This window comes from Camelus dromedarius, chromosome 21, assembly GCF_036321535.1.
Source record: "Camelus dromedarius isolate mCamDro1 chromosome 21, mCamDro1.pat, whole genome shotgun sequence".
NCBI classification, from domain to species: Eukaryota; Metazoa; Chordata; class Mammalia; order Artiodactyla; family Camelidae; genus Camelus; species Camelus dromedarius.
In genome coordinates this window covers 11,166,443-11,189,517 of record NC_087456.1, presented here as the reverse complement: position 1 = coordinate 11,189,517, position 23,075 = coordinate 11,166,443, and the positions used below count along the sequence as shown (strand labels likewise).

At 44.5% G+C, this 23,075-nt stretch overlaps 1 protein-coding gene across 2 annotated transcripts in view; it reads right to left on the bottom strand.

Moving 5' to 3' along the window:
* HHAT (hedgehog acyltransferase) overlaps window positions 1–23,075 on the bottom strand; it is a 282,454-nt gene that overhangs the window by 74,237 nt on the left and 185,142 nt on the right. For both annotated transcript variants that reach the window (XM_031438630.2, XM_010992144.3), the window contains exon 10: window positions 461–662. In XM_031438630.2, coding sequence (XP_031294490.1) covers window positions 461–662 — 202 coding nt within the window. The remainder of the gene's footprint in view (window positions 1–460; window positions 663–23,075) is intronic.

Below are 23,075 nucleotides of genomic sequence, written 5' to 3'. Positions count from 1 at the left end.
ATGGAATTCCATGTAGCCATTAAAAGGGGTTGTTAGAAATGGATTTGGTGACACTGAAAGGTGGTCCTGACACAACAGTGTCTCTATTATAAGAGTATCTGTCTTAAATGTTATATATACGTGTGTGTGTATGTGTGTGTGTGTGTGTGTATAAAACATTTAGAAGAATGGGTATAAACAATGGTTTCTCTGGAGGAGACTTTTTTCTTTTACTCTAGTCTGAATTTTCTAATTCTTATATAATAAATATGTATTACTTTTATAGTTAAAACATTTATTTTTTTTTTTAAAGTGGCTACAGAAGCCTCTTTTTTAGCTGCCCTACCTCTGGACACATGGGCTTTGAGTCAATCTAGCAGGAACAGCCTGTGATAGGGACAATCTGGTGGCGGCCTTCCCTCCCAAACCCAGCCCACCAAGCTGGGCTGTCCCTGACCACCCGAGCAAGGGCCCTGCTCACCAAGCTGTTCTGGACGCGCGGCGTCTGCACGAGCCTCTGGACTCCATTCTCCACGGTGACTCCCAGCCAGTTGAGGGCTGCCCAGCACCAGAGGTAGTCATTCCCACCGTGCCAGAAACTCACAAACGCAAATGTCATTGCGGTGGAAAACAGTGTCCCCAGCAGACCGTGCTGGGACCCGCCCATGGGAATGTACACATACCTAGAGAAAGAAGAGGCTGTTAGGAGCCATGCAGACGGCTGGCCCTGCAGTGCCACCTGCTCCGGGACTTGATTCTCCTGTCACTCATTGCTATTCACCGTGTGCAGACCCTTCCCTACTTCCAGGAGGCTACAGAGCTCCCCCTGAATCCTCCATCACCCAAGGAATTGGCAAATCCATAAGCCTCAGCTCTGAGAGGCTTTTGGTTAAGTGAACACACAGGCTTAAGAGCTCTCATTCCTAGAGCAAAACAGCACTTATTAGAGGCAGGGTGAGGAGTCGTGAGTTCAAAGTTTCTAAAATGGATGTGCCCAACCCTGGACGCCCAATCACAGAATGGCAATCAGGCTTCCGGTTACATGGGGACAGCCATCTTCAAGGCAGGTTATGTATTTTACAATTCAAACTATTAAGTTTACGGTCAACCCAGTATTTTAGCACAATTGCTGAATTCAGGCCTCTAAATGGCAAGAGCTGGGGGCAGAAGGCGGGTGCCAGGGCCAGTTCCTCCAGCTTTCCAGGCGAGTTGCCCAGAAGCAGTAGTGAATTTGCAAGTGAAGAGAAGAGCTGTGTGCTCACAGGGCAGCCAAGCTGTCACCCAAAAGGCACTGCCATCCCTTAGGTATGTTCTCTTCTGCTGAGACAGCTGCCTGACTCCACAGAGGCAGAACCACGTTCTTCAGTACTTTCCTGCTGGAGGTTGGACAAAACTCACATCTATGCGCTTAAAAAAGCCCACAGACCTCTGTCTACTGCTAGTCCGGGATTCTTTGTCCAACTTTCTTCCAGGAAACAAAAGGAAATCATCATTTCCTGAATCCACAGTGTGTCCCAGGCACAGCACTAGAAGCTTTACACGTATTACTTGGCTGGACTCTTTGAAACAACACATGGTTTACACCTGCCGTTCTAGCATGCCACCCCATCGACAAGTTGTCCTGTTTATACATTAACATTTTATAGGAAATGTTATTTTGCGAATGATTTTTGAATAGAACAATTTTATAGGAAAGCCAAAAACTAGAAAAAATAAAAAGCACTCAGTCAATAAACATTTCTAAAGATTATGCGGCTGTGAGTATTTTTAAATGCCCTCCTTCACTCTCAGATGTGCTCCAGTTTAGACTGTAAATTATATGATCAGCTTGGAGAGCCCCCCTTTCTGGGTGAGAAAACAGAGGCTGAGAAGTGGACTTGACCAAGGCGCACAGCTGGGAAGGGCAAGAGCCTAGATGCCAACCTGCAACCCTGACATCAAAGTGAACGTTTTCCATCACACCTCTGGGTTTATTTTGAATGCCCTCCTACCTTCCACCCCACACTGAAACAGATCAGAGGACAGGCGACAATGTAGGCATTTCTGAAACAAATAACGCAAGGGAAATACTTTCTCATGTGCAAAAAAGATAAAAAACCGAGACCATCTTGACATTCAAGTGAGGAACTATGTATCGAGCACTCAGTGCAGATTAAGGGATCCTCCATCTGCTGGAGAGCATTTATTTAGGCCTCCAGGACACTCCTGGCATTACGAGAAACACAGAGGACAGGTATAGCTGGTTGTGAAACAGTAGCAAACAAGTCCTATCGTTAAGCTACGTGACATAGTACAAAGCAGATCAGGAGGGTTTAAGGGTGTGGAGGAGAACGGGGTGAGTGGAGACGGGTGCGGGGTGGGAGGTTTAACAGCAAAGGTCCCCACCTTGGCAAGGCCTAGAGGATGACTTTTACAGGCACTGGGGTGAGGGCTGGGCAATGAGGCAGAAAAGCCGACTGCCCCAGCGCAGGGGTTTTACTTGGCGTTCTGCTGCCCCCTGGAGGCTGCTTGGTTATTGGTGTAGAACACTCAGCAGAGGCAAAAACTGGACAATTCTCTGCAGCCTCCTACTTGCACGAGTCATCGCTGCCCCATCACGGCGCTCCACGACGCTCCGTGTACTTCAGTTTATACAGTCAGTTTTGTGTGTAACAAGATCGCATATGAAAAAAAAAAGGTGAAAAAAAAAGGTGCTCAAACCATTTTCAAGAGAATAAGAAATGACTACTGTTTACAGAAACTGCAATCATTTTATAAAACAAGTGAATTCCAATCCTAATTCTCTTCTCATTCAACAGAAGTGTGTTTCGTGTTGAGATTTTTTTTTATCGTCATTCACCGTGTTAAAGTGAGCTGCACCATGTATGTCAGAAAACCCGGTATGGAATAAAAACTCTCACTGTCCACATCAATGGTCCTTCATACTGGATTCATCTCCAAAAAGAAAATGTTTTCAAGCTGGTGACGAGGAAGCCTCTAGCCCCGTAATTACATTCATGACTATTTTAGGCATCTCTTGGCATTACGGTTTTGTTGCTTTGCCTTCAAAAATGACGGCCAACAGAAATCTGAGAATTCCTTTTATTCCAGAAACTCATCTATGGCAGGTCTTCAAGGACATGAGCTGCTTGTTTCAAACCAGAAGAAGGTATGGTCTCCAGACTGGAAAACAAAAATCCCTTCATGGCTCTTAATTTCTAGAAGGCAGTGGGTACAGAAAGAAGGAGAGTGAACATTTTCTCTTTTACAAATTCTCCCAGTCATGTGTCAATTCAGTGATTAATAAAAACAGAAAAGTGTCTCTGTCTTAGAAAAGCAGTACTATGACCCCGCTTCCTGAGATCGCTGCTCAGAGAGATTGATTTCCCAGTGGAAGGAAGCAGTCAGCACCACCTTCTCAGGAAAGCAAAAATAAGAAGATTTCTTCCTGTTGGTGACTGAGTGAGCTTGCGTCTGCAGGAAGCCTGCCCCAGCCAGGCTGGCTTCATGTGGTCACTGCTTGCAGAGAATGTTGCTTGAGGTAGTTACCATCCATCTGAGCCACCTTCCTAATTTAAAACCATCTCACAGAATCGATGCAACATAGCAAACCTCCAACTCGGGAGAAGAAACCTATAGAAAAGGTAGCTGTTTCTGACAACATTTACCCTCTGCTGAATATCCGAGTGCCAGGTGCTATATGTATACTGTTTCTAATCTTTAAGACAACTTTGCAAAGAAATAATGAGCAGGCCTATTTTACACAGGACAGGTGAAATCCAAATCTAGAATGTTCTGGTTCGAGAACCCCCAGGCCTGTGTTCTATTAAGCCATTTACTGTAATGGGAGCACTACTTGGTGATATGTTCCTCTTATTTAACTAAATCTTCAAAACAGTCTCCACAGAAACATCCAGCAGTATTTCATTAACTGAAGGATTATCCTCTGTAGGAAAGGACTCTAGCTAGGGGGAAAGATGTTCATTATTTACAAAGGAGTTTGGGCCAACGCGCTCTGTGCCAAAAGGCCAGAGTTGTAAGTTCAATTTCTAAACAGACTAAAGAGCTTCCTTCTGTCCCATGAGCAGAGATGACACCTGCTGTCTTGTCCAGGCGGGTCCTGCAGATGTCTGACTGCGTAAGAAGTTGGGCCTAAGAGGCTTACGGTTGGGGACTGTTGCTGAAGAAAATATCTGTTTCCCTCAAACCCACTGTGAAAAAATCACTCAAGAATGTGTCCGACAGTTGGGACAGAAATGGTGAGAATCCATGTGATAAAGACATTACTCTTTTAATCACAGTGCTCTTTTTTTCCGGGACCTACCCAATACCTTCCTGGCTTGCCACGTTATTTTCAAACCCTTTGTCATGAACTCATCCCAGACCTCAATGAGGTAAGAGGATGAAGTGCCTGAGATACTGAATCAGTTTTTACTGTCCTGTGGATAGAGTCGAGGTATGCTTGCAGGTTCCCAGTCTTAAAGTACCTATTGCTTGGCAGGGACGGGGCAGGCAGTGGCCGACATCCTATTCCAGCTCTGCCTAATCTTTCTACCCCATCTCCCACTAGTTCTCTTGAAAAATCCTGAAATCCTGAATAAACAGGGCTTTCACACTTTCATACCTTTGGCCATCCCATTTCCACATCCTCCATCCTCTCTCATTTCCCAACTCCTATCCAGTCAATAAAATCCAGTGGATTTCCCACCTCCTCCAGGAAGCCTCTTAAACATTCCCACTCTCTAGTTAACCCAGAGAACTTACTGTTTGTATCACTGAACTGAACAGTTATTCATCAAAAGATGTCTTTTCCGTTATGATTGTCATTTCAAATAAATCGTAAAAATTCTTTCAGGCAGTTCTAGATATGTGATACGTCTGTGTGTATGTATGTGTGTGCACACGTGCACATACGTTATTACACAGTTACTAGTCAACAGTATTTATATCCCTAACATAATTTTCATTTACGTTTCATAGTCTCCAGTAGCTTTTAAATTTGTTGCCACTGTCACAGACCCGTTATGAGCAATTAGGAACCAAGGAAGGATTATAAGGACCTGCCCCTGTTATTCGGAGAGACTTCAGAAGACACCTATTTCCCAAAGAATACAGATACCAGAGCGCCGTGAAGTCTCTCCATATTCTGTAATTCTCCTTCCCCTATTCAAGTCAAAAGCATGTAGCTCCAAAGCTCTAGATCTGTCTCAACCTCAAGAGATTTCAAAAATGGTAAGTACCAGCCTTTTAAAGACTAGAGCTTTCAGTAGCTGGAAAGGGCAACACTTCTGGCAGCATTTCATCAGTGGTAAGGTGACCTCCTCACCTTTCCTTCACCTGGGCTCTGAGATGAGTTCCTGCTTAGAGGATTTTGCAGAGGTGGCCATGTTCTCCTAAACCCAGCTCTCATGGGCAGTGGCTCCTATAACCCAACCCTGCTCTGGTTTTGGCCTTGACCCATATTTTAGTTTTCTTTCTTACAGCCCAGTGATAACCCACCAGTCAAATCCTTATCCTCTAGCCAATGCACAAAGGCCTGGTGTTTACTTCTCATAAAGGAAGCTATATAACTACTTATTAAAAGTTTTCAAAGGAAGATGCACTAAGAAAATAAAATTTACTTTTAATATCTTTCTGCCAAGTACAGACCATAATGGAATTTTAATAAGTAAAAACCAGCAGTTGGTTAATGGGCAACTGCAGGCTAGGCGAAGTTCACTTTCCAAGTGAGACAGGAGGGAAGGGGGCAGGGCACAACCATTAATCGAATGACATAGCCATTGAGGATACGACATAAACTGGTTAGAACCAAATAGGCCCAAGATGGCAGAAGATTCACCCTTCAATACACCTTGAGCCCCATGAGAGGCCCACTGTAATATATTAGCATGCTAAATGACACACTCCCAGGCACCACAACAGTTCTCAGGCCGACCATAAAAGGTAAAAAAGTGAGTGGGAGACCAGTTCCTGGAAATCCCTGCCCCTTCCCCAAACACTTGGAATACTCCTCCCACCTGTTAGCATGTGATATTACCCAGCCCATAAAAACTAACCACCCCCACACCTCGGGCCGCGCTCCCTTCTGAGATGGCATGCTGTCTGTGGAACGTTGATCTCTCTAAATGAACTCACTTTCTCTTTACTGTGGTTCACTCTTGAATTCTTTCCTGAGCGAGACAAGAACCTATTCTCCGGTAACAAAAGCCGAGGGCATGTTTGAGCTGGGATCATTCTCAGTTCCTTTACTGAGAGCTGTTGGCTGTAAGTTTAACATACAATTCTGCAAGATTACCTATTAAAAGTGCTATGTCCTATTGGGCAACAGAACATTGTGGAATTCACAAAATAGATATTAAACTCTAGCTATTTTAGTCCACATTTAAACTTCTAGGCTCATGTAATTAGATGCCAACAATTTTTTTAAAAATTAATCCTTTCATTCAACAAAGCCAGTAGCTCAATGGATAAAGTACTGTGCTGATGAACCCAAGCCTATAAATTCCATTCTAGAGAAAGATTCAACTCTGCCTTCCCAGACCAAAACCCAAACTCTAACTCCCCTAAAGCTCTACCTTCTTCACTACAGAAGCGGCTGAAAGATCATGAATGGCTCTGCCCAGCTCTCCTCACCACTAGAACATGCCCAAGTACCAACAGCAGCAGAGCGTAGGACAAGGAGGGCAGTGCTTGGGAGCCCGAGATGTGGCCTTGGTCCTGCGTGGCCACTTACCAACCTCTGTAACTTTGACCTTGTCAATTAAGCCTGCTCAGCTTAGGTACATACACTGAGCATATACTGGGAGGGCTAAAACCTTCTTTGGGTATAAGTTGTAGTAAAAATCGGATGATACAGTACATGTGTAAGGAATCTGGAGATTTTAAACACCCCATCTAAACAGAAGGAAGGATGCATACTAACAAAGGGCCAGTAGTAGCATGCTGGCATTCGGGGGGGGGGGACAAAAAAAAACAGGTGTCTTTATCATCATGATCAGCATCCCTATATCTCTTAGAAGCATTTGAAGATGCCCATTAGCCTTCAATATGCCGCCATCAGAATCAGGTCTCTTAGCGCTAAGGGCTAAGGGGTTGAAGCTATAAGGGAGGAAAAATGTTTTCTTCTACGTTCTTTGGATGGTCTAACAATAAAAAATGACCAGGCAGATTAATAGAGAAAAACAAATTTAATTACATACATACAGAAGTCTACAAAGACAGTGAGACTCAAGGGCAACTGAGGCCTATATGCACTCCCGAGCCAAGGAATGGGATGGGGCCTGGGGCTTCAAAGTGCAGGAGGGGATTTCACAGGATGATAAGAGCAGATGTCTGGCTATTAGAATTCTGCCCTGCCATGCAGATAGCTCTTTCAGATGAATAAATTCTCTCTGGTACTAGCTCCTTTTCCTGCACAGACCCCCAGTCTAAATTCTTTCAGATGGTTAAGTTAGAGGAGAAAGTTTTGTCTGCTAGATCTTGACCACCTTCAGTGCAAAGTAATCCACGTGCCACAGTGGCATCCTCTGGGGTGGCTCATTCCACTCCACTTCAAAGCTGTGGATTCAACACCCATGTGGACCTGTTGATTAAGCTTGACCCAGAGGGCAGCCAGCTGTCCTCCAAACACCCGACACTAGCTATTGAGGGGTCTGAAGGGGCCATGTGGGTCAGGGCAAGGCAGCCTCTACCACAACTTGACCCATTATCCACATTTTACCTTCAAACCACCGTAGCCCTTCCACTCAGGTCTCCTCTTATCTACATAGTACAGGAGTCACCGAAGTCCTTTCCTTATAATGGGGGACTGCTGGCTGGGCAGGGCCAGGAAGTGCCTATATGGGGTTTACTCATTTAACCCATGTAAAGCAGCCTAATCATGTTCTAGAACGTTCTAGAAGGCTTTGGTGATGCAGGAGTCTTTGCAGTCTTACACTCTTCACAGAGACTGAAAAAGTAAACCACTCTGTAAGATGCTATACCTCAGACCAAGCTTCCGGTCACACATGAGGGACAGGAAGGTGGGGGGTGGGGTGAGCAGAGAGAGAGGCACGTGCTATCTCCCCCCAACCCAGGGCTGCTAACCCTCTTCTGCTCGGCAGCACACTGAAGCCTCCGCAATCCCCAGGGTTCCCGGGCCCACATCTACTCTGGGTTATAAATAAACACCATATAAAACAGATTCTTTGGAGATTTGAGCAGAGGAGACAGAGCGGGAGACGACTCCTTAGCGTTGTGGAGCTGCATCTCAGCGCTAATAAAAAGGTCCTCAAAGCCTCGGTTTAATAACCACCAAGATTTCCTGGCTGCCTGCCTGCCTTCCCACCTTCCTCCCAAGAGGATGCTGAAAGCATCTATAAGCTGCCCTAGGCCAGACCAAAAGGGGGAGGGTATAAAAAGCCAGACAAAAAAGGGGGCAAACCCAGCTGTTTGTAGGACGTAGGTTAGCGTGATTTCGCCTCACAGTCAGAAGGAGAGGGTTGAGGGGAGAGATTCCCATCCTTCCCTGCTTCTAACACACTTCCTAACCTTTGCTTCAGCAGCAGCACCTAAACCCAGGGTCAAAATCACCACCGTCCTGGGCACACACCACCTCTTACAAGCAATCATACAGTTTCTCCTGTATGCTCCCTCTGATCTCTGCCTCTCACCCGCATCCTATTCAGCGCCACCCCTGCTGGTCCTAATCTTCTCACTCATTTATCATGGCTCTTAGGAAAATGTTCACTGTAAAATGAATGTGTACAACTCCAAAATGACCGTGCTGGTACAACGTCTTCGGGGTCTCTAGAAGAACATGCTCTGGAAGACACGTGCAATAAGGACACGCCTGCCTGAAAGCCGAAGCATCTCACCCTCCGCCGGGGCTTGTGGTGCAATGACCTGGAGACAGCCCTGTGAGACGGGGCCCCCCAGAGGCAGGCCCGGGCGCTGACGGGAGTCTGTTCTACACTCCCATGTGACACAGTACTTCATGTCATAAAGCCCAGTAGGTTGGTCATTCAGGCAAAACCAAAAACAAACAGCTGAGGAAAAGGAGAGGCAAATTCTTTATCTTCAGGAAACATCCAGTCTGACAATGGTAGTCCTTACCCTCAGGGGTCCTGTCCTGCCTGCGGTGGATTTTTGTTGCATTATGTCCTAAATTAAAACACTAATGAACTCACCTACAAAACAGAAACAGACATAGTAAACAATCTTATGGTTACCAGGGGAAAGAGGGTGGGAAGGGAAAATTTGGGAGTTTGAGACCTGCAAATGTTAGCCACTATATATAAAAACAGATTTTAAAAATTTTCTTCTGTATAGCACAGGGAGCTATATTCAATATCTTGTAATAACCTCTAATGAAAAAGAATATGAAAACGAATATATGTATGTATGTGCATGACTGGGACACTGCGCTGTACACCAGAAATTGACACATTGTAACTGACTGTACTTCAATTAAAAAAAAAGAAAAAACAGCCTGGCTTTTTTTAAAGTCATCCGCCAACTGGCTCTCTCCTATGCCACCAACTCCATCTAATGAATCTCCAAAACAGATCCTCCACTCCAACAAACGAACTTCATTTCTTGCATGAGTCTGGGCCTTACAATCACGCCAGCCCATCCCCCAGTCATGCAGGACCCCGGGATGTCCTTTCTATCTTTCCATCTTTCAAAATGGGTTCAGCAGTCATTTCAAGGAACATTTCCCCCGCTGATCCCACTGAAGGCTGGTGGCCCGCTGATTCCTCATCTCTGCAGAATTCATGTGTCCAGTCTCGGCCTTGTCGACGTGCTTATCGCTAGCAATTCTGAGCTACCTCCTCAGGCCTGAGGGTACGTAGGCCTTGCCCCACCTCACAGTCAAGACAAAGAGGAGAGAACTGTAACATTTCTCTTTTTATTTCCCCCAGAGTACAACTTATACTCTGAGATCAGGGATGTTTAATAAACGCTGATGGATTGCTGTCTTTTCCCATTCTTTTCTTCATCCTCCTCATTTCTCTGCCTCATTCACTCACTCCCTTCCTCTTTTCTGTGACTGTCACTGTCTGTAAACAAAAGATGATTCTCCAGCCAGAAAGTGTGACCTCGTGAATAAATGCCATTGTTCACATCTGCCGCCGCCACATTCTTCTCTAAAGTGTTGTAGGGTTTGGAGGGTAATATTTACAAAGTCAGACTAAATCACAGATGCCAACAGGAGTGCCCCAAAGCAAGGAGACAGCTGTCAGGGACCGACAGGTGGGTACACGTACCAACTCCAACTTCCTCAGGAAGCTGCCAGAATGATCCAAAAGAAAAGGGAGATTTAAGCCAGAAATAGAAAGAAAAATACCATATGAGATCACTCTTATGTGGAATCTAAAAAAAAAAAAAAAAAAAAAGAATATAAATACAAAACAGAAACAGACTCATAGATATAGAATACAAACCTGTGGTTGCCAAGGGGGCAGGGGGGTGGGAAGGGACAGACTGGAATTTCAAAATTTGTAGATACTGGCAGGCATATGCAGAACAGATAAACAAGATTATACTGTACAGCACAGGGAAATATATACAAGATCTTGTGGTAGCTCACAATGAAAAAAATGTGACAATGAATATATGTATGTTCACATATAGCTGAAAAATTGTGCTCTACACTGGAATTTGACACAACATTGTAAAATGACTATAACTCAATAAAAAATTTAAAAAAATAAAAATAAATAGATAAGAATAAAAAAAGAAAAGAAAAGGGAGACTTAACCAAAAAGCTGAACTACAGTGCTAAATGTTTTTAAAATTAAAGCACCCAAATTGGGAGGTTTAAGATTTGTGATGTTTTTATTTACGTTTTGTTTTTGTTTTTGTTTTTTAGATTCCACATATGAGTGATCTTTTTATGATATTTTTCTTTCTGTTTCTGACTTACTTCACTTAGAATGATATTCTCCAGGAACATCCATGTTGCTGCAAATGGCATTATGTTGTCATTTTTATGGCTGAATAGTATTCCATTGTAATAAATATACCACATCTTCTTTATCCAATCATCTGTTGATGGAGATTTAGGCTGTTTCCATGTCTTAGCTATTGTAAATACTGCTGCTATGAACACTGGGGTGCAGGTGTCTTTTGTTGGCTATTGTAAATACTGCTGCTATGAACATTGGGGTGCAGGTGTCTTTTTGAAGTAGGGTTCCTTCTGGATATATGCCCAGGAGTGGGATTACCTAAAATTTGTGATGTTAACTTTAAAAGCCTCAAGTAAAACCACGAATATGAACCTCAGTATTAGATTCGCGTGAGTGGAGGGTGTTCATCAGGCCAAGGGGAATGTGGCTTTGACCCTCGGCTGGATCTCCTGGCTTCACTTTTCTGACAAAATCTCTTCCTCTGCCATGAATGTCACTTACAAGTCCATTGTATATTTTGGCCACAGGAGAAGTAGTGAGGAGCCAGGATCACTGCTGGATATGAACGAATGAACACACACACACACACACACACACACACACACAGTGTCTTAGACACAGTGCAAGGTGGATGGGTAAGCCAGGGTCACAGATTTCAGTGATGGTCTCTTTTCCAGGATTTGGTTTACAACCAGTAAAAGTTTAAAGGCTACGAGACAACTAGGGGGTGATGTCTACATAGTTTAGAACATTTGGGACATAAGCATGAATGTTCCTTTTTAATATATACGTATTTTTCCTTCTTAATGGAGGTGCCAGGGATTGAACCCAAGACCTTGTGCATGCTAAGCATGTGCTCTACCACTGAGCTATACCCCTTCCCCTCCCCAGTGTGAATGTTCTTGAAGAGTCAAGATCGATCACATCGGTGTGCTGTTTTGCTACTAGTCTCAGCTAAAACAGAAAGATCTGTCTTCTCTAATGGATCTTCAGGGCAAGGAGTTCCTACAATGGCAGCTCATGCTCCTGAGTTCCACTTCCCCCGCTTCTGCTGCCACGAAGCTCACTTATGAATTAACGTAAAATGTCCAAGGGTAGGGTTATCTGAAGGAAGCCTGCCATGAATCTTGATTCAAGGTGACAAATCCTCTCCTAATAGCAAATTTCCACCCTCCTCCCTGCTTTGTCAATTCAGACATAGGTATTCTGGACTTTCTTAAAGAGTAACAGCCACTGGTAACAAAAGTGTTCAGCTGAGGTGGCCACAGATGGGATGCAATACCTAGAAAGGGAGGAATATGGGAGAAAGTAGGTATCACACAGGCACCTTTGAAACACTGCCATTCAAGACTGTTTTCAGGAGGAAGAAAAATAAAGGTCTCAGGCACCGAAGTGATTTTCAAAACAATCATCAAAGAGAGATGGTTGCTGGTGGTAACAAGGAGGCTGCTCCCTCTCCAGACTGAAATTCAGCACTCTGACAAATCAGCTTTGACAGAACTGTTTCAACCGCCTCTCATTTATCATCATTATGAGCCACAATCCCTACCAGACATGATACCTTTTAAGGCTGGGCATGGAAGGGAAAACTGATCACACTGGGTTGGGACATGAATGACAATAAATCTGCAGCAGCGTCCAACAAAACCATGCCAGTGCAACATTTACAGAAACAAAGCAAGAGCAGCATCCCGTGCCCGGGAAACAATGCCCCGGTAAGCATTTTCCCTTTAAAGCAGTCAGAACCACCCGGAAGATGCTGCTTACTCGAAAGATGCCACAGTAATGGAATGAACCCTTGAGTGCACATTTAGAGGTTAATATTTTAAGAGCTGGCATTTTACAGAGACAGTCTGAGGATGACATTCAACGTGTGTCACAGAAGGCAGAGTCTTCAGTAGATTAAAAATGCCACTTCTCGTGCAATAAAATCCTAAGAAATCCAAAGAGTTCAGCCGTGGAACTGGTTATTAACATGGTAATCCACGTTGGCAAATGGACACTCCCCAAGGGCTGGAGGAAGACGTAAACCACAGGAATGGGGTTTTGCTCCCCAGGCTCCCCCTCAAGCAGGGTCAAGAAGAACAAAGATTTCTGGGCTGGAGCGTACTACACAGCTGCAGAATCTGCAGGTTCTCCCCCTCCCCTCCCGCCCTCTCAGGGAGCCCCTGGTCATGTGCCCAGCACCACTCTGGAAGGGAGCTCACATCAGGGTCTCTGCTGAGCCCCGCAGGGCTGCACAGCTCTTTGGACGACCCTAGTCCAAAGTCCCCTGGGGAATAAGACACCTCAAGGCATCACACTTTGAGTAGAGCACGGACTCTGCAAAGGAACTGCCACCCTTTAAGGATACCAGTTCCCAGAAACAAAGCACATGGATCTCTAACGGTGACTCGGAGCTGCACCTGTATAACCTGACATCACTTAGCTGTACAGTGTCTGCCCACAAGAATCAAACCACGTGACTCTCTGCTCCCAAATCATGCATGTGTGTATCTGTTTCTGAAAGGAATGTGCCTAAAAAAATATGCTGAGTTCCTACGATGGTGTAAGCACTGCGACAGACATGAGAAAATAAAAATATGAATAGAATTGTCCTGCTGCCGGGGGTGGACAGTCTAGATGTAGAGTTGGACATCCATGCACCGAGGGTACATGCCAGGCTCTGTCTCCACCTCCACAACCCGGAACCACTGTGACCCAGGCAGGACCACAGAGTGTCCATCTAGGAGATACATTTATAATCCACGTCCAGCTCATCTAATAGGATCAAATATGATGATCAAATAAGGCAAAAAGGATGGAAAGAGCTGAAATTTAATGCAAAACAAGTGATTATTATACTAATAGTATATGGATAATAATATATTAGGGTTATTATTATCTATAATAATCAAGGAAGGAATTTCCACTGAATTAAATATTTTTCTTAATAAGGAAGAGAGAGAAAACACTGACTGCTCGCTGGAAGCCAGGCACTGTGCTAAACATGTTATAGGTGTTATTCAATGTTCAAACTACCCTGGGAATCCATGCCCCCGCCCCCATCTACAGATGAGAGAAATAAAGCTCAGAGAGGTTATTTACATCCCCCATCAAAGAGCTGGCAGGCTTGTTCTATGCTGCACCGGAGAGCAGGACCCGGACCAACCGGTGAGAAGCACAGGGAAGCCTGTTCTCTTCAACCTGATCTAAAAGGATAAAAACCAACCCAGCTGACGGTGGAGCGGGGAAGGAGGTTTGGGTCTGCTTCCAAAGTGCATGCTCTTTTCACCAGGCCGAGTGGTTTCCCAGGATAATTATGGACATCAGTCATATAAGCATGTATAAATAACCTATATGCTTAGCAGTAAAAAGACAGTTAATATTTAAATAATCTCATATTTCTTGGCTTTTAAAACTATCTATTGAGTCCCTAGTAAGTGTCGATCATCATGTTCAGTGCTTTATACGGTATTTCATTTGATTTAGGTGGTACTTTAGCATTTTTTAGTAGCTCAGAATCATTTTTGTGAACCTAAATTATCTTTGTAGCAGCAAGGCAAGACAGTTCTAAATAACAGAGTGTCCAAGTCACTATGAGATGACAAAAATTCCAATGCATTTCCACTCAAATAAATCTGGTAGCAAATTATAATATCTCAAAGTCTAGAGGTCAAGAACAATGTCCTATGGTTGGACAAAGGACTGTAGAGACGGGAGGGAGCTGAGAGGCACCTTGTATCCAGATCCCTGGTACTACACGCACGACCAGAAATCATCCAGCCTCCATCTCAACACTCTCAGTGACCAAGGATTCTCGGCTTTTTGAAACAATCTTCTCTAACTTTTTAAGACCACTTAGACTGGAGAGAATGTGCTTCTGTGTAATTTTCACTTTTGATCCTGGTTCTCCTCTCTGAAGCAACACGGAACCAGGGTACCACATCTTCATTGGCAGCCTCCTGTCAAACAACTGATGAAGATTCTCCTCTCTCTCCAAAGGCTTGGCTTTGGATGCAACATTCCTTAGTTTCTTCATCCATTCTTTCACACCTGGTTCCACATCTCCTATTACAGTTCCCTTTTTCTCAGTATTTCCTCATTTATCTGTGTTTCTCTGGGATGGTGATACCCCAAGTAGACTACACGTTTATGGAATGCCATAAATAGTGACAAACAGTCTAGGAATATCACCTCCTCTTGATAACCATATATTCATATCATCAACAAATATTTTCTAAGTATCTACTACGTGCCAGGTACTATGCTTAGCAGTGGAGACATTCAGGAATATACCACGGAAGATGGACCTCACAGAGTTTACATCCAACCCATTATAATGATGAAGCCTCCTGTAACAATTATTCCAAGGCAGTCTTATCTCATAGCAAAGTTTGCACCTACCATGTTTCTGAGAAAGTCAGGACCATCTTATCAGAGTGCCCTCACCTTCTCTCCTAACCACATAGACTTTTATCTCTGTGGGCTCCTATCTACTCATTCATTTATGTTTCCGAAGTGGAAGAGATGTCCTTTCCATGACTAAGGCTAACTCTGCTCTCTGGCTCTACCCCCTTCTGCCTCTTGAGGGACTCTGCTCCATCAGTGACCTCCCTCTCACCCTGTATCCTTATCCAGCTTAACTGAACTGGTTCTCTCCTGAGCACAAAGGCATATTCCAGTCCTCCCTAGTTTATAAACACCTCTCTTTTTACCCCACAACTTCTACCTCTTCAGCTTAATCCCAGCTACTTATCTTCACATTCAAGTATTTCCCGATCCTTTAAAGAGCAGTCTCCACCCGGTCTCTAAGTCTTCCCCTCCCAATCACTCCTCAACCTGCTGCAATCTGACTTCTGTTCCTCCCCATCCCATCTGAACAACTTTTCTCAAGGTCATTAATGGCCTCCAGATTGCCAAAGCCAATAGACACATTTACATCTTTCCCTTACTTATCTTGTCTTTTACATTTGGCATTGCCAATTCTTTCCATTTTCCTCTTTTGGTGATTTCTGCTCTATGTTTTACCATTATACCACTATTTACCCTCATTATAGAAAACTTAGTTACATAAAAGATCCAGAAAAAAACACCAATAACCTTTTCGTGCATGTCCTCCCTGACATCTTTCTATAAATACACGTATGTACCACTTTGGGAAACTGCTCTGCTCACCTAGCCTATCATGAGCATCCTTCTGTCTCTCCACCTTCCTTATTCACACTCTTTCCTCCCTTGGCTCCAGTAAAACCACCCTCTTTGTTTCCCTCTTACCTCCAGAGCCATCATTCCTCAGTCTCCATGACAGGCTTCTCATACTCTGCCTACTTACTAAAAATCTCAGCAACTTCTCAGGGCTCCCTCCCCGGACCTCTATGTGCTCACGCTGGGGGATGGCACTGGCACATTGACAAAGCTGTCACTGGAGCGTGGGTTCATCTGTCACATTAGCCAGCTAGTCAGCCACACACAGAACAGGCAAACAGAAGTGCCGATCTACAGAAGGTGTTCAAGGAATATCTGCTACACTCATTGGAAGGCAAGAGGAAGGGGAAGGAGAGCTCTGGTGAGGGGTATGCTGGGGAAATGACTTGGCACAGGTGAAGACTGATCTGCGGGCAAGGAAAGGAAGGATTGAAGAAAAACGAAAGGGAAGCACCAAAACCAAACCCTCTCCTTCACACCTTTGCTGAGAACTGGATCTGCATGTAGTAGCTGAAACGCACTACTGAGTGGGCCAGAAGCTCCCACCTGCCCCCTTGGGCCATCAGCCTCCAGGAATCACTGTGCACAGGTACCCTTGGGAGGCGACCCTGAAGAAGCTCTCTCTGCAGAGTTGAAAAACCCTCCCCACCAGGTTTCTTCCCACTCACCTCATCAACTGCCTTCCACTCTCCCACCCACCCCAACTTCACCTCCCAACTCCTTCCCAGATTAACATCACTCAACTGCCACACCCAAATGACCACCCCTGACCTCCAACACAATCATTTTTGCTATTCGATTTGTAAAACTATACAAGTCTTCAGTGGCTTCATCTTCTTTACTGTCAAAGGGTTGAGACTAAGTCTGTTCCTTGATTCTGCATCCCCAAATGCCCAGTACACTTCCTTACTCCCTCTAGGGGCCTGCCACAGGCAGATTTCACCTGACCCAGGGCCATTCAAACAAGGAAAGGCTTAAAGTACAGTGCTTGAGAGCATAACTCCTCCGCTGGGTTCTAATCCCACCTTCACTTACTAGTTGTCAGGCTCTGCGCCTCAGGGTCCTGACTGGTAGAGTGGAGGTAATAAAACCCACCTCACAGAGAAGTCATAAAGATTAACTGGGACACTGAAGAGCTTAGAACAGTGCCAGGCATACAGCAAGCACCCAATAGATGTCGGATGTCAACTGTGACGAGGGAAATACACCAGAGAAGAAGCCAAGTGGAAAGAAAGCCTGGGAACCGGCCCCTCTCTTCAAAGCATGACTTGCTCACATCAGTAGTAACTTCAGAATTCCTCATCCGCCCCCACCTCTTCACCCTCGGTGATGGGATTAAAAAGAACTTCTACAAAGCGCTGTTTTCTTGATGAGTGTTAACGTCCCTTAATAAATTGGATAAGTGGGAGTCCCAAATGTCAACAATTCAGATTAGAAAAATATATTTTCCCAAGTGCCCACTCTAATTAGTGTTTATATGACTTGTATGACTAATATATTTTATACTAAAGGGTGTTCTAGAAATAGCAGTAAATTCCCAATCTCCTACGTGTTCAATAGCTACCTTAAATTAAACTGGCTTATTGCATGGTATTTGGGGAATTATAATCCTGTACTTAAGGCTTCATTAGTCCTTGCAATGCCAGTGCTCTGTAGCAGTGGACATAATATGATGACGTTTACGTCACATTCCCTCAATCTCTGTCATAGTCATTCATTCATTCAGTACCTACTCTGGGCACCCCCTATGAACCAGGCACTGGGCTGAGTGCTGGGGACACACACACTTCAATGATGCCTCCATGAGAATTTCATGGCACCAGCTAAGTTCCTGTTTCGTCATCTCTAAGTGAACCCACATTAAGGAGTTACTAAATGGCTTTTCAGTTTCAGGCATTGTGCTGGGCACAATGAGGAATACAAAAATGCTAGGGACACAATCCTCACCTCCATAGAATTTATAATCTGGGAGAAAGACAAAACCAACATTGAGAAAGATAGCAGGGTAAGGCAGTGTGAATAGTTCTGAAAGAGGAATAGAATTAACCTTCATCCAGTACCTTCTATGGGTCGGCCACTTGGCTGGGCACTTGCCAAATTTAAACATACGAGGTGAGTTAAAAATTCTCCCTTTTCCAGGTGAGAAAAACTATTCCGTGAGTTTAGACTTGGACTCGGATCCCTGTCCGAAACTGGCATCCTGTCATCATACTATGCCAACGCTTAGCGTCAACTCTTCACTTAAACTTTTTTATATTTATTTACCCAAAATTTATGCAAAGCGAGGTAAAGAATGGTTAAGTGCCTTGCTCATAGTTTAAAAATACAGATTTATTCTTAAGAGTTCTTAGTCTTTTAATCCTATAAATTGTTTAAAGATATTTGGGGGGGTGAGTTGGGGAAAGTTTTATTTCTTATTTTATTTTATTTATTATTTTTAATGGAGGTAGCGGGGACTGAACCCAGGACCTCATGCATGCTAAGCACACACTTTACCATTGAGCTATGTCCTCCCCTCAATCTTATAAATTCTTTATGATTAAACCAAGAGCCCTTCTCTCTGCCCAAAAAAGAGCCTGTGATCACCTGGAGGCCATAATAAAAGTCAAGAGCATAAGCCAGGAAAAAATTACCTGTTCCTACAGGGCTCACCCCAAACCTCAGCTAGGGACTGGATATGGCAAAGGGTTCTGTATTTAAACCCGGAAAGGAGATGGCCACTGTCACCATATCTCTCAGTTCTTTCTTTGAGAAAAGGTACATCAAAGTACCTTCTAGAGAACCAGGACTTCAGGAATCATTAACTTCTGCAATGGACTGATTTGTCTCTTTCCCAAAGTCATATGTTGGCTCCTAACCCCAGTGGGATGATATTAAGAAGTGGGGTAATTAGGCCATGAGGGTGGAGCCCTTGTGAATGGGATTAGTGCCCTCTTAAAAGGAAATGCAGAGAGCTCTCTGACCCCTTCCACCATGTGAGGACACAATGAAAAGCTAACAGTCTGCAACTGGAAGATCCCTCACCAGAACCTAACCATGCTGGATTTCCAGCCTCCAGAACTGTGAAAAATAAGCTTCTGTCACTTATAATCCACCCAGTCTACGATACTCTGTTGCAGGAGCCCACATGGACTAAAGCAGCTTCCTCTGTCTCCATGGTCAGTGGAGCTCAGGGTTTGGCATTGCTTAATCTGAAGAGCATTCAAAGTCAAAAAGAAAACAGAAAAAGTGGACTCATCATGCTGTCCTCTGCTCATGTGGTCTGATGACATCACTGCTGACCTCTTCCCACTGGCTCCTTCTAGCCTGTAGTTAAGTGCTCTGCACCACAAACACATCTCAGAATAATCCAATTTGGGGAAAAACCAACCAAGTACGAGAGAGGCAAGAGAGATGCGTTCCCATTTTAAAAACTCTTCAAAAAGCTTGACTCTGAGGAAGTCAGGTACACTCTCATCCTGTTATTTTACTTTGTTCACAATTCTAAAAGAGAGTAAGCACAAACTAAACTTAATCTTCAACAACTGAATACAAATTTGAAGGGGTGGGGGCAGTGCCTGGTCTTTAGAAAGATGCCAGAGAGAAACTGGGTATCACAAAAAAAATACCTTCATCTTCCTGGGTAGCACAGTGACTAGACAACATTGATGTAAGTCACAGCAGAGCTGCCAGCAGAGCATCACAGCCAACTTAAACCCTGGCCGAGCACAGGCAGACCAGACCTGGAGCTCTGTCTCTGACCTGCAGCCTCCGGACCCTCGGTGGGCAGACCTGGCCATTTTTGCGGATGGCAGCATCGTGTAGAGCAAAGATGTGGATTTAGGAGCCAGACAGGCCTGGGTCCAAATCCCAGCTCCACTACTAAAGCAACAGCATAACTCTGCAAAGTGAGCTAAAATCTATGCATTACAGGTGCTGAATAATAGACGCTGAATGGAACTAAAAGTTAGACCTATTATGAAACCCTGCTTCACATTAACCTTTTCTGACAAACCTCTCCTCTAGCATTTAGAATCCACTCCACTGATTCAACACATACTTACAGAGAGCCCAATATAGGCCAGGCAGACAGAGATTAAATTGTTTATTTAAAATTGTGAACAGAAGAGACGAAGTCCCCGCTCTCATAAAGGGTTCTAGTAGAGAAGACTTAAAATAAACAAGTAAACAAATGAATAGGTGACACGCTTTGATTCATAATAATTTTGATTATACTTTTACTAACAGTAATTAATTAACAGTACTTTCTGTGAAAAAATAGAGCAAGATAAGGGGCTAGAGTCTGACGACACAATTTAGAATCTTACTAGAGATGACAGCACGTCATTCACTGCTCTTTCCTCCACGTTAATCCATGTCCTGAACTAAGGAGGTAAACTTCTTGGGCCTACAAATCACGCCTGCAAGTCTTTATCCCCTGTGACATCTATTAGCGTGTCAAGTACACCGCAAATGCTCCGCAAACTCCAATCACTTGACTAAAAATGAACTGGCTGAAGAGGATTTCACCAAGTTAGATGTTATCCAACTCCATGAGCTACTGCTTGACACCATTAATGAAACAAACAGAAACTTTACAAAGTTCCCTCACCTCTTCCAGACAAGGAAGTATCTTACATACTCTTCATCCTTGTAACTAATCTGATGCCAAGACAGGAGTTAGCCTTCTGTTTCAACTTCTTCGTGTACCTTTCCCGAGGATGCCCTCATCAAACCACATACCAACCATCTGACCCCAACCTATGGATGCCTGGCCCTGAGAACGTCTTCCCTCAAGAGCTGTTCTGGAGCTATGAAGAGCAGAGATTGTGCATCCATGCAGAAAGGAAAGTATTTTCTTTCCTCACTTTGCCAAAACTTTAAGCCCCTTCAGTCAGGAATACCATAAAACTGACCCGAAAGCAGCAAGGGGAAGAAAAAAGTTATCGAATCCATTTCCTAATGCTGGAAAGCTTTTTTTTTTCCGTCCCTATCCCTTCACCCGAGCAATTCTCCCACTAGAATCACTAAACACTACAAACCACTCAAGCCAACAAAATCAGGTATATAGGACCCAAAGGCAAGTCTTGGCAGATGGCAAGTGTCTGACCTTCGACCTTTGGGACAAATATATTCTTTGTCTCCAAGAAAAGTAACAGGAGAAAGAAACACAGGATTAGCCAGGTAGGAGACGTCAGCTGCGGCGCTCCATAAAACAAAGTCGCCGGTCTTCATCTAAAGCTTCTGCTACCCTGATCCCTTCTGTAATATTAAGGACCACCTAAGATTTGTGCTTTGTGAAGCACATTTCATGTTTATTTAGCTCCCATCCAACCACCATTTTTTGGATACTTTCCAGTAGAAGGCCCAATGCTAGGTGCTATAGGATATTCAAACCTGAGTAAGAAGAAAGCCTCTGCCACTTGCAACACGGTATTACCCCCAAACACAAAGTGGAATCAACCACTGTCATCACCCAAGCTGACAAAAGATCCTTAGGGATTCAGGTCCATGTAAAGTGTAGTCACTTGCCCAAGACACAGCTGAAGGCCAAGCAGGAAGACTGCTCGTCTGGCCCTCTGGGACATGTGTCTGAACACTCATAGTGTCATCCAGCCTGCTCTACCTACATTCTCCTGTTCACCTGGATAATCAGCCAGCACCTTGCCCACTTCTTGCCTGATAGCAGCCAGCCAATAACTGGCCCTGGGTTACCTACATTACCTACTACCCAGGCAGGAGACATTTATTCAGAGATGTGACTTGGGTTACAATCTTAACACTGGGAAGATTTTAACTTTCCAACACTCTGAACCAGGGATAGTGGAGTTGGAAAGGTAGGGAGGGGAGGTTGGCTCATCCGGGATTAACCTGTCATCCAAGGAAACGTTGACATTGGGGGGGGTGGGTACTGATTGTAATGAATCAGTGCCTGACGCGTAATAAAGACCTTCCCTTCCATATTATTTATCTAGCAATTTGTCAAGTGTCAGTTAATAACAAAACACATTTCACTCCTCAAATGAACCGTATACTCAAAGTTGGTCCCACAAACATAGTCTATCTTCCTGAGGTCCTTTTCTCATCCATGAGGCTGTGGTCCCACTAGACCTTCTCCAGGGAGGTAAGGACTGACTGTGGGTGACAACCAGCATAGCCTGTAGAAAGCCTCACATGGACTTGAGTCCCTCCAGCCACAATGCTGCACCCTCCTTCATGTAAAAGGATGAAATACCCATCTGGTCCTGCAGGGGGTCATGGGCTTTGAGCTGTTTATCCAGTGATACTGAATTTTAATGAGTCTCATATACTTACCCTCTCAGAACAAACTATACCCATTTGTGAGTGAGTGGCCAGGTTAGGGGTAAAATCTGTGGTCAAAAAATTGTTATTCTTGGGCAAATCATTTGAAGTTAAAGTCCATGGTCTTGGTCTCAACAGTACCAGTCTCCAACTCAGAAGAGCTTATCAACAACACCTGCCAAACTGCAATCAACCAAACGTGGCACGAAAGCAGAGGTGCCGGACCACTTCTAGACCTGCTGGAGGGTCCATGTGTGCATCCGTGGAAGGAAAGGATTTTCGGGGGCAGGGGGGAGGGTAGGAAGATGACGACAGGAAGGCAGCACTATGTGTTGGCAAGACGGCATGGAGGCAGCCCCCGGCGCCCCAGTGAGCAACAGTGAGAAGCACGATACAGGATGGGTATGCAGGCTTTTCTATGTATTCAAGCCCTGAGCAATGTCTGGGACTGACTGCTGACCGTGACCAGACCATGCAGTGACAAGCAAAAGGGACACAGCACCGCCCTGATAGAACAGCCATTTTAGCAAGGACGGAGTCAAGTTAAAGAAGGTTTTGGGTTCTTTTACTTCTTTGTTTTAAGAAAACCAGGGGATAGATGCTGCTTCAGAGGAAACTCTCTCCGAAGGCTAGGTGACATGAGGCAGCGGGACTGAGAACTGCGGCCTCTGCCCCCCACCTAACCACCCCCCACCCCTCCTGAGGGTCAGGGACTAGCTGAGAACAGACATGGGTGGGGGAGAAGGGAGAGCAGCAAGA